Genomic DNA, 13,073 nt, shown 5'->3' with positions numbered 1-13,073 from the left:
AATCTGATGGCTCAATGAGAGCTGGGATATTTTGGCATTAAAATGTATCCTTTGAGGTATCTCTCTCCCTCCCCAACTACAAAACAATCAGAGAACCCCGTAGTAGAAGTTCAAGTGCCTTTTTAAGTTGCGTAATTTGTAATATGCAGCCAATGGTCGTAAAAAGAAAAATGCCAAGTCCCCCATGGTTTAAAACTCGTAGTTGCTATATCTATAATTTGTTGACATTTTTTTTCTTGTCAAATATTAGTTTATTAGTGTTGCTGCAGCTGCTTAAAGTGAAATTGTTTTTTGCTTTCTTTTGTCTCTTTTTTATGTTCGGTCCTATCGTTTATTTTTGTAGACGGGTTTTCCATTAAATGAAACTAAATTTAATACTCGAAAAAGTTTTAAGTAGTTTCTACAAATGTCTCAGGGAAAAGTTTTCAAAGAATTGTTTAAATGCTCTTTTCTTTAAATTCGTACTTAAATACTTGAGCTTAAATACTATTAAATAAAAAAACAAGTTTTTTTAACTGAAAGTAAGGAGCGACACTAAAACTTAAAACGAACAGAAATTATTCCGTATATGAAAGGGGCTGTCCCCTCCTCAACCCCTCGCTCTTTAAGCTAAAGTTTTTTATTGTTTTAAAAAACAAAGTTGTGGGAAAGAGTCAAAATTTAGCGCAAAGAGCGAGACGTTGAGGAGGGGACAGCCCCTTTCATATACGAAATACTTTCTGCTCGTTTTAAGTTTTAATGTCGCTCCTTACTTTCAGTTTAAAAAACTTGTTTTTTTATTTAATTTTTAAACATTTTTGAATAAATGCAGGTTTTGATTTTGGCTCACCGTAGATCGATAATTAAAACAAAATTTGCATATTAATTTTACTTTTATTTGGTTAAATGGCTTTCTCGAAAGTTGTTTAATTTTATTTACGAACATTTTTATTGGTAATAAACATACGTAACTTAAGAATTAACATACGCAACGAACTTCTATATTCATATATTTTTAATACGTATATTAGGTGGTTCACCCCCTAGTCAATAACTCGCTCTTTACGCTAAAGTTCGAATTTTGTTCCAATTCTTTAAAAATGACCACTTAATCACAAAGCTCGTTAATTAGAATAAATAGCTCTTATGAAATCACTAAAAAAAAAAAAAAAATTGGCTTAAAGAGCGAGGTATTGACTAGGGGGCAAACCCAATCATATACGTAATAATTTCTGTTCGTTTTAAGTTTTGATGTTGCTCCGTACTTTCAGTTGAAAAACTTTATTTTTTATATTAAATTTCTGATCGTTTTTTAAATAATGCTGGGAAATGCGGTCCCCCCTTCATAGAAATGTCCCTCCCCCTATGAAAACTTCCTCCGTGAAAAGATCCGTATAAACGTCTGTATACTTTCCAATAACCAATACTATATGTAAACATTGGATAAAGTTCATAACTTTCTGCCCTCCTTCTGGGGACTTTGGGGGATTAAGTTATCCTAAAAGACATAATTATTATATTTTCGACCGTGCTGGACAATTTGGCAGTCTCAAAATTTTGATCGGGTGACTTTGGGGAAAAAATGAGCGTCGGAGGGGGCCTAGTTGCCCTCCATTTTTTTCGGTCACTTAAAAAGGGCACTAGAACTTTTGATTTCCGTTCCAATGAGCCGTCTTACGATATTCTAGGACCACTGGGTATCGATACGATCACCCCTTGGGGAAAAAAACAAACAAAATAACAAATAAACACGCATCCGTGATCTTTCTTCTCGCAAAAAATGCAAAATTCCACATTTTTGCAGATAGGAGCTTGAAACCTCTACAGTAGGATTCTTTAATACGCTGAATCTGATGGTGTGATTTTCATTAAGGTCTTATAATGTTTAGGGGGTGTTTTCCCCTTTCTTAGAAAATCAGACAAATATTCTCAGGCACGTTACTTTTGATTGGATGGACTAAACTTGATGAAACTTATATATTTGAAATCAGCATTAAAATTTGATTCTTTTGATGTATCTATTGGTATCAAAATTCTGTTTTTTAGAACTTTGCTTACTATTGAGCCGGGTCACTCCTTACTTATAGTTCATTACCACGAACTGTTTGATTACAATACTTTTTTTGGATACAATGTTAAAAAAAAAAAAAAAATAGATAGAAAAAATTATAAAATTTTGGTGAGACCTAAATGAATCCAAAACTAAACATTATAAAAGAAATTGATTTTCAATATTTTTAATTCGACTGCGAGATTAATTGAGGTTCACAAAATCAGACATATAAAAATATACACTTTAAGCACTGCTTTCTTGAAATACCGCCAATTAACCAAAATCTAAAGGGGATAGCAGAGAAACGATATCCCTTTGAGAATTTAGTCTATCACAGAGACCATAATTTACACGATTTTAATAAAAAAATAGAGTTTAGGTAGAATTAGGGACTATGTCTGAGTTTAATGCAGGAAAGCTTCGAGGAGGCAAGAACAAGAAGCAGGAAGCTTGAAAGACTCAATGGCAAATGGGAAGTATTGATCATATGGATCGTAGACGAGAAAACGGTGGTAGATATTCTTCTGGATGCACCTTGAGCCATAGCAGGGTGGTACTAGCGGGCAGTTTTCACCCTCAGCAGTGCATTCCTCAACGCGGACATTCTGGTCAAACTTGTAATAGCGAGCTTCAACTTTGTTGACAATGACTCTCCATTTGCCTTCGGTGTTAATGGCACGAAGAGGTAGGACGTAAGCGGTGTTAGAGGGACAAAGATAGGTCTCTTCTTCAATTCTCTTCAATCTACAAGAAATTTCTTGTTACTAAAATTGAATAATTGGAGGTATTAATATAGATATTATGTTATTGTGCGTTGACATAATAGATTTGTTGATTCTAAATAAGGTAGACTTGATTGCACGGGCTACGTTGTACTCCATGATTATTATCAAACAGTTTGTGGTAATGAGCTGTAAGCAAGGAGCGACCCGGCTCAATAGTAACCGAAACTCTAAAAAACGGAATTTTGATATTAATAGATACACAAAAGTTTGACTCTTTCTCAAAACTCTATTTTTTAAAACAATAAAAACTTTAGCGTAAAAAGCGAATCGATGAGGAGGGGACAGCCCCTGTCATATACGGAATAGTTTCTGTCTGATTTAAGTTTTAATGTCGCTCCTTACTTTCAGTTAAAAAAACTTGTTTTTTTTATTTAATTTTATTAAAAGCACAATAGTTAAACAAACAAAATTTATCTATTGTTATCTGTGAATTATTTCTCGGAAACCCCTCGGTAAATACCCCAAGAAAATACCTCCCCCCCCCACGGAAATTTTAGTCAACCGGGCTTGTATTGACATCTGAAAGGCTCTAGAAAAGGCTTGTTGTGGCACTTTTAGATTTTGATTCGAAGTTAAGGTGAAAGTTGATATATTAATAATAATTATGTTTTTTTCTGAAACTGCTGACACGATCTTCAAAAGGACTTAGCTAGTAGTCAAACTATGAGGTTCGACTACTCAATGTTCGATTTAATTTTTTACATATTAAATCTTGAAAAACTAAGAAAAGGCAATAAAACAGTGTGGCAAATAAGTAGTTTTACCAGTTATAGCACAAAAAAAGATGAAACAGTATTTCTACTTCATTTTGTAAAAGTTTCCCCAGGTTCTAGGGAGATTAAAGTAAGATATGTTCCTAGCACCAAACGATAGATCTAGGTAGCCATATTGATTCTTGTAAGTACTTTTAGTGTGCTTCTGGATGAGACCATATAAAACAAATATGAAAAAAAAAAATAGATGATTTACAAAAAAAGACTTTATATCATTCTTACATCTGAACTAAAGAAAAATAAAAAAAAATGTGCACCACACGTGGCTGGAGTATACAATCCATGTTCTGAAGTGTGCCATACATGGCTTAAGGAGGCGTGGTAGGAGTGCACTCTGCCAAGTGGCAGAAAAAGGGCAGCCCTGTCAATAGACATATTGGTTAGATAATGTTGTTCAGGATCATTATGAAAAAAAAAGGCTGTAGCACCGTTCCGAGTTATGCTACGAAGAACTCGAAAAAACTAATAAGTTACAACTTTTGCCTCTATTGCTTCTAATTGATTTGAGTTAGTTTAATTGACTTGATTTTTTTAATTTCCTGTTGTTCTTCCCTCAACCTCCTAGATTCAAAGGAATATTAGCACTAAATTACTTACGTATCTACAGAGTTTTCAGTGTTGACAACTTGGTCCTTGTACAACCCCAAAACGGCATCATAATGGTAGTCAAGAGCATACTCAACATCGTACTTTGGGTATTCGGAATCTTCTAGGCACCAAGGCTTTGTTGTGTTCTTGGAGCAAGCGGGAATCTCGTCATACTTAGGAGCAGGATATTCCTCGTGGTGAGGTTCAGCCTTATACCCGTGACTGTAGGCAGGTTTTTGGTACCCAGATGCCGCAGCAACAGCAACACCGAGCGCAAACATCTAGACAAAAACATTAGTTATACAGAATTGTATAAAATCAGATATAACGAACCTTTTATATGACATGCATAATAAATTGATGATAAATTTTAAAATTTTTGCACTGAAAACTATTTTAATTTTTTTGCACTTATTTGCACTGAAAACTATTTTTATTTGTAATTAAAGAAAGACCATTGTCTTTTTTTTATATTGTGCCTTTTCATAATATTTCTTTTAAACTTTTTAGCTTTTTTAACTTTTTTTTAAGCTTTTCCGAGTATGAAGAACGAAGTTAAGTAATTTAAAGCAAAAATAAAGCTGATGGACAATAATTCATAACAAATACGGATGCATGTTGAAATATTAATTAGTTTAAGTAGATACAGTGGGAATTGAAGTAGATGCAATGATGTTTATCAAGAAGAAAAAGATGCCAGAAGGAAAAAAAGGATAATTCCTTGAATTGCCTTGAAATGACCTTTAAAAGAAATACCCTTTACTTATAAAACAAAGTATTTAAAATAAAGAAGATAATTACTTGTCCAATTCTTGGATGGGCGGGGGTGTGGAGGAGTATATTTTCTGTGTTAATTTGGTTGAAGTTACGTAGTTTTTTCTTAGTGATTCTAAAAAGTCAAATATGTATTGTCCTAAAATTTGATTGGAATGTTGGTACTTATTTGTTATAGCGCCGACACTCAAGTTCTTTATTCATTGACGCACTGTAGAACCGGTTTCTTTCGTTAGTTTCTCTTAGCTTAGCGTGAGACAAGACAAAGACAAGTGACAGAATAGATGGAAAATATATAATATGGGCTATATATTTTCACATTAGGAAGGGGGGGTTAAAGTATTTGGATAGTCTGAAGTTAGAAATCAATTCTTACTTCATTATGCAGAATAATTGTGCCTAACACATTTTGCATACAGACCCGATATACTTTACCTCCCCCCCCCCCCCTAATGCACAAACATATAGCCCAAATTTGTTTCTAAAGTATAAAAATTTTCATCATTTTTAGGTATATTTCATTAGGATTAACCTAACTTCACTTCTTGTGTGTCGGCACTAAAAAAGAAAAGTACCGGAATGTTTTCTAGGCTTTAAAATATTCTTGAGAATTATTTTAGGAATTCTGACGTGTTGCTAAAACAGGTAAGATTTTATATTTGGTTGATTTTAAAAGATGGACTGTTTTAATCTTTAAGAAACTTATCCCTCGACTTCCAATTTTTTAGTTTTTTTTAGGCAATGACGTTGACCTGACCAGACGTTAACGTATAGTTTGACTCTTAGCCCTGCAAATTTACCAAAAAAATTTGAAAAATTTAGAAAATTTTGATAAATATCTAAAACTTTAACAAAAACACTTTATGGCCACCGAATTCAGAATGAAATTATCGAAGCAAATTTGACTACACCATGTTGAAATAAAATTTGTGTACATTCTATAATGTGAGGCATATGATCGAACGCCAAAAAGCTACTTGAAATGACAACGCTGTTTTCCAGCACACAAATGCTGTTTTTCTCTTCTTTTTATGCTATTTCCTAATAGGTATCCCTGTGGTTTTCATTTTTATTTCCCCATTTTCCCTTAATAAAGGCTTCGGGATGTGAAGTCTAAATATTCGTATTTGTATTAATATGTTAAAAAGTTTTTTTTTCGATTGCTGTCTTAATTAAAAGCTTTACAGAGTTTTATAGTTAGTTTCATTCCATATCTAATTAGAAAGGCAGTGTTGTTTAAGACATCATTTACAAAAATTAATTTTAGAAAAAGAATATATTTTTCGTCCTTTCAGTACCTTTTCGTTTGCAAAATTATTCAATTTGGCTTCTATACGATTTATTAGAAGAAGAACCAGTGGGGCTGTGTCTTCTCTTCAAAAAGAAGAAAGCACAATATAAAAAAAACTGAAAATAAATAACTATAAAACTTAAAAAAAATTGTAAAATTAAATACTATATATAAAACTGGGTAATATCTAGTTTTTTAAAGACTTTCATTCTTCCTTCGGAAATTTCTAGGCTGCCTGCCCCCCTCCAAACCTACATAAAATACACCCTCCAAATAAAAAAAATTATTTTGTTCAGGGGATTGACAAAATGAAGCTCATGAAAAAATGAAATTAGAAGCCAGTGCCACACACAATTTACAAAAATAAAACAGGATAAAAGTAAGAGTAAAAAAAAAAAAAAACATAGACGGGTTCAAGATTATGCCAGGGAATGCATGAAGGGGCAACATTATTCTTGGTAATCAACTTGATTTTTCAGTCTTCAGAATTGCTCTAAAAAATTGCGAAAAATTGCGAGGCAAGGACAGTACTTTAACTTCATTACGCGATTTGAAATTACGCGAATTTGAAATTAGAAAAGCAATATATTTTAAGCTAAATTGTATCTCAAACCCAAAATTAGTTGTCCCGAAGAAGTTCTAAAGCAGAAAAATCCACTTGGCGACACTGTTCTTGCTACTAGCATTTAAATCTAAATCGCATTTTTACGTTGCTATAGTTTAAGTTCTTGCCTATTCCTCGTGTCAATTGTTTTGTATTTTCTGAACATATGACAGCTATTATGGCTACCAAGTTGGGGGAGTTGGTTCTTAGTTTTAAGTTTGGAGCTATTCTAGAATAAAGTTACTAAGGTAAATCAAAAACAATATTTAATATTGAATTTTGGACATATTAGAAAGGAGACAGCAAAGTGTTCTTTAGATATAACCTGTCAATACATTAAAAATTCTATGTAATGCGACTAGCTTAAAGTGAACCTAATGCTTTTAGATTTGGTAAAAACGAATATAAGAAATAATACTCACCAAAAAATGAAAGTGAAAATGAAATTCCATCCTGAAAAGTGATCTTTCTTAGGATGTCAAAGGAATCGAGACTTGTACTGCTAGCCTAGTCTCACAGATTGATGTATTATATACTCATCATAATATTCCGCCCATAGTTCATCAACCTAAGGAAGTCAAGGACTTTTGATAGGCGTCTTCAAAAAATAATTGCGCTCGAAAATGGTAATCGTAGCAAAGAAATATCGCTCAAATCTTAGTTCTTAACACAGTAGAAACCTTTGTTTTTACAAGTATCGTTGAACTTAAAAAAAAGCCAGAACAAGGAATTCAACTCTTTGTTTTAGCACACAAAAAAGGCTCAATTAGCGAAAAAAAAAAGTGTCAACAAGACAAACATACTTCAAACAATTTGGTCTAAGCAGATCAAGCCCGGATTTTATGTGAGAAATAATTTTTTCCCGGTTACATGCTTCTTTTTATTCCATTTTTTTGAGGCAATGTTAGGTTTTACACACAATCTATTCTATTCCTGCTTTCTAGGTCTGTAATGAGAGAAAGGGTGAAATGACTAGGACACGTTCTACAGATGAAGGATGACATATGAAAAAAAAAAAAAAAAAAAAAAAACAGTAATAAATAGAAGTAAAAAACCTAGAAAATCAGCAAACTTTTTTAAATAGTCTCGGCTACATCCAGGCATTCAAAAGGAGGGCAGGGGTGCTGGATTTATGACTGGAATGCAGTTAAACTGGAAGCGACTCCGAAAGTCCAATAGACAAACATTTTCAGAATTTAATAAAGTAAAATCTTGTTGGTGTATCTTATAGTACAGAATAAAAGATGAACTGCATTGTTTTTAAAGAAACAACAAATGATGAAGTAAATATTAGCGCAGCATTTTTTTTTTTTTTTTTTTTTTTTTTTTTTTTTTTAATGTTTCGACTTGAATGTACAATACGGAAGGGGTAATTACCCTTGTTTACCCTGTATATATTGATGCTGTATATATATATATATATATATATATATATATATATATATATATATATATATATATATATATATATATGTATATATCATACATATATATATATATATATATATGTATATATATATATATATATATATATATATATATATATATATATATATATATATATATATATATATATATATATATATATATATATATATATATATATATATATATATATATATATATATATATATATATATATATATATATATATATATATATATATATATATATATATATATATATATATATATATATATTATAAGCCGAACAAGGTCATACAACACAGTATTCAAAAATTCAAATCGCACTTTGTTAACATAAATCTACTCTTCCCTCCTGGCAAAAACAACAACTAAAAAATAAACGAAACTTAAATTACGATACTATCCTTTCCTTATAACGTCAATATTATTGATATATTATGATTATATAATTGATATAAATCAATATATTTTTTTCTCATTATAAACCTCCATACAATTCAGTAATCTATAATACACATCGCAATAAATAAAATAAATAATAATCCCCCCCCCTCAAAAAAATATGTGTTACAATTCTTTCTTTACCACTTCATTAACATATTTACACACTTGGGACCTTGTCCTTTTTTAATTCGTCTGCAGAATCCTCGGGAACTCAAGGGTATTACCTTCAAAGATGTACCTCTTAAATCAGAAATTTGCCTACACCCAGCCAGAATATGTACCACACCCTTAACTCCTGTATTGCATCTGGGGCAACAGTAGTTCGAATCTGAGCCCACTCTTTTTCTTCCAAAAAAATTCTTTCTATTTTTAATGGTGGGCAATTCACTCGAATACGAAACCAGGTCCCTAATATCTTGGGTGCTAAATCTAGTTTAAAATATTATTCGAAACCAAAATCCTCTTTAAACTGGGCATAAGACTTCTACATCTCTGACCTCCTTACAGCCTGGATCCCTCTGGATTCCCTGGAGGATTTCTCTCCTAATGTTCAATAGCCATTAGTTAAATACGATCACATCTAGTATAAAAAACGAACAAAAAAAACAACAAATAAATTAACACGCTCCCATGGTCATCCTTCTAACAAAAAAATTAAAAAAATTGTACATTCACGGTAAATAAAGACTAAAAACAACTGCAGTTGGATTTTCTGACACATGTAATTTATTTGCATAATTTTCACCTAGATATACTTTTCTTCCAGATCAAGTTTTTCAATCTCTTAACTTTTGATTAGGGTAATTTAAACTTAAATTTTTTTTGCACATTTGGAATCAAAGAGTAGATATTAACGAACTTGAAAAAGGAGTGACTCAGAACAATAGTAATCGAAACTCTAAAAAAGGTATTTTGATAACAATTATTACACCAAGAGAATTGTTTTTGTTTTTTTACGACGATCCCAAATATATAAAATTCATCAAGTTTAATGTTGCTCACACAGAATTACGAGCTTAAGAAAATTCGCCTTACTTTCAAAAAAGGGTAAAAATGCCACTAAGAAGTCAACTATTCTTCATGAAAATTGCACCATTGGATTCAGCATATTAAATAATCCTATAAGGGAGGTTTAAAGATCCTATCTAAAAAAAATGTGAAATTTTGATTTTTTTGCCAGAAGAAAGATCACGGACGCGTGTTTACTTTTCTTTTTCTCTGGGTGATCGTATCCGTATCCAATCAATAGTCATCGAAGATAGGTAGACGACTCATTCCGACGGAAATTAAAGTTTCAAGTGCCCTTTTTGTGCGGCCAAAAAGATTGGAGGGCAACTAGTCCTCCTTTGACGCCCCTTTTACCCTAAAGACAACCGATGAAAATTTTGAGATAGTCATTTTGTTCAGTATAGTTGAAATGTTCAATAACTATGCCTCTGGAGATAGCTAGATCCCTCACAGACCTTGGGGAAAGAGTTAAAAGCTACGTAATTTGCCCATTATTTAAATCTAGTATTTGTCATTTGGAATATTGGATATTTTTGGGGAGAAATGTTTTTGTCGTTGAGATTACACTATACACTAAATTCAATCTCTAGCATAAAGAGTGAGAGATGAGGAAGGGACAGTCCCTTTCATAAGTGAGATAATTTCTATTCGTTTTAAGTTTTAATGTTGCTCCTTTGGTTCAGTTAGAAGAAATGGTCTTTTTTTAAGTTTAATCAAGCTAAAAAGCTGTGTCTTTTGGTATGTATATTAAAAAAATCTCTATCTTATAGTTTCGTTTACTGTTAGTACTAGCCTCTCCTACAGTTCACAGCCTCAACGTGTCTAACTATAAGGCTATGAAACACACACAAGTAATGTTTTATGAATGCAACAAATTCCAAACTCTTGGTACGAAATTACCTCTAGTCTAGTCGCTTAGTCAAAGGTTCGTGCAAATTTGAAAAAAAGTGCGAAAGTTGGTACGCAGGGGCAGTTTGATGTATTCTTTCGAATGAGACTAGGACACAAGTGATCCGACCATCTTAAGATGGGTAGACAAGGGGTAAAATTCACCCAAAAGGGGGAAAAGCAAAAACAATTTCTTTTTCTCTATTTTAGCTTGATATTCGGTATGTATGCTCGGTATTTGACAAAAATTGAAGCAAAGTGATGGAAAAGGTGCTTGGAGTGTCTCAACATGAAAGGAAGGGATGGGGTTTGGGGGGGGGGGTGAAATTCACCTAAAAGGGGGGACACGGGAAATATTTGTTTTCACCTATTTAAAATTGGTATTCGGTTTGTTTATTAAATTTTATATAGTCACTGATTTAATTCCATTGCAAAAGTGCAGAGTATGTCCTGGGAGGGGAGAAACGGGGGTAAATATTTTTCCCAGGAGAAATGCTAAAGAAGGGACATTTCTGATCTGCTGTCTCTAAGTTTGTTCTTGCCATTTCAGGATGCATTCTCAACATCGAGTGGTACAGTATTACATTCTAATCCTGGATAGGGGAAACTGGGGGTAGGGGCAGGGGAAAATGCCAAACTGAGTTTCTTTTCAATTTGGCTGCGGCGGTTATGATGACTCTACTGGGAGTAGGTGGCAAACACTGGACAAAAGAAAACCGGGGATGACAGCTGTGACGCGCAAAACTACGACTGCCTCTCCCCTTATTTCCCCTCCTTTAAGAGTCAAATGCACTACTATAACGTTCGTTTATATATATGACCTCAATCACTGAAGGAAGAAATAAAAAGAGGTAAAAATAAGAAAAAAAGAAAAATGGTACGCAGTTGGAGCCCTGGTTCAGCAGCCTATTCGTTGCTGGCGTCAGATCTGTAGCGCGCGCCATTAAAGGCACACAGATCAGTGCACGGTAGTGATGCCTTCATGCACTTGCATGGTGGCTTGCAGGCTTTCTTGCAGCCACATTTAACCAATTCTTTGCACGCCTTGGAAGCCTCGGGTAGCGTCGCTCAGACAGGATGCCACTCATCATTTACGAGCTTCCATCCAAACTCAGAAGGGGAAGGAGGATTCTGAATGGGGTAAGCTGCTCTTCCCTAGATTTGGACGGCCTGAAAGTGTGCAAGTCTGGTGGGCTGAAGAAGGGCGTCGGATGTCGGTGGGATGCGGTCAATCGGCCGTCCCTTGGCAAAAAGCACTTTTCTCGCTTCGTCAACACCCTGGACTTCGCTTGTCTGCTCATAGCATAAAACTCCAAATCTCTCCAGAAGCTCGTGCGTTCGTGGTCTCGTAGCAGTCGACGCAAATCACAAATCCAAGAACGCGTCAGTATCATCGGGATGACATCTCTAGACATCAAAGGCTTTCTTCTTTCCAATGCCAGAAAAGAAAGATACTGTATCGCAGCCTGTAAACGCGCGGAAACCAGGCAAAGCTTTTGACATTTGGGGGGGCCAAGCGTATAATGAATTTCGTGAGCTGGGATGATTCTGCGCTGCTGCTTCACACCAAAGTCCACTCAGAGCTCAATAAGTGGGACGTATGAGCAAGCGGCCACAACTAGCACGAGCACATCTGTATCTACGGTTCGTATCATAGCTTGTTGGTGAAGAGACAGGCAGCAGTGACGAACGTTGAGGATAATTCGCGTATCTGCCTCTTCATGATCGCAAGGGACCAAATCATCTCGATCAGCTGACACCGAAGGCACAAGATCTGAATTCTTTGTGCTATAAACTTCTTTTCCAAACAAATTCATGCTTGCCAAGCGGTATGCTAACAGGAGGAACAGTTGTTCTTTGTTTTCTTCGGTACGAAGAAAAGCAGCCCAGTTCCGAGGGATTGGAGTCGGTTGTGTTAGACTGACTCGTTGTCCGAAACCTCTCCTTTTTCTTTCTGTTTTCTTCAAGCTCTGTCTCTAGTTGGCTATGAATTTACGGCAGAAAAACTGTGTCCGCGTAATCTTTGAAAAATATGCAGGACCCGGCAAATGAACCAAGCATATGAACCAAGGCTGATCCATCGAATATTTTTGCACTGACTCGAGGAACAGTAGTTTGTATGTCCAGCAATGCTTCTAGACAAGTTGTAAGGTCATATTTTGCAGTTTTCCTAAGAGATTTGCTGTCAGACAGTGCAGGGGGAATGGGCTGGTTCTCGTGCTTAAAAAACTCGTCCATGTCGCCGTCACGAGACTGGCAGGCAATGTACAATCTACCAAACAAAGAACAACTGTTTCTTAGACTAGGAACCTCTTGTTTCACCTTTGACGGTTTCTTGGCTATCATACTTGTGAATAGTGGCGGGTTATTTTTCTTAATAGTATCTGTAAATGGCGTGGATCATGTTGTCAGTCGCTCTTCTGTAAACTTGTTATATTGTTTGAATCCTATTTTTAAAG

General features: G+C 34.4%; 1 protein-coding gene across 1 annotated transcript; it reads right to left on the bottom strand.

Annotated features, from left to right (window-relative positions):
• Positions 1-2,200: 2,200 nt before the first annotated feature.
• LOC148952593 (neurotrophin 1-like) lies at positions 2,201-7,377 on the bottom strand. The gene is made up of 3 exons (XM_089089030.1): positions 7,270-7,377; positions 4,188-4,459; positions 2,201-2,776 (listed from the first exon to the last, which is right to left on the bottom strand). The coding sequence occupies exons 1-3, from the start codon at positions 7,297-7,299 to the stop codon at positions 2,437-2,439; spliced, it is 642 nt and encodes a 213-aa protein (XP_088945156.1). The 5' UTR covers positions 7,300-7,377; the 3' UTR covers positions 2,201-2,436.
• Between the last annotated feature and the right edge of the window lie 5,696 nt (positions 7,378-13,073).

This window comes from Artemia sp. Qi Xiang Cuo, chromosome 5 (assembly GCF_049724085.1).
Source record: "Artemia sp. Qi Xiang Cuo chromosome 5, ASM4972408v1, whole genome shotgun sequence".
Taxonomy (NCBI): Eukaryota; Metazoa; Arthropoda; class Branchiopoda; order Anostraca; family Artemiidae; genus Artemia; species Artemia sp. Qi Xiang Cuo.
This window is presented reverse-complemented; position numbering and strand designations above follow the sequence as displayed.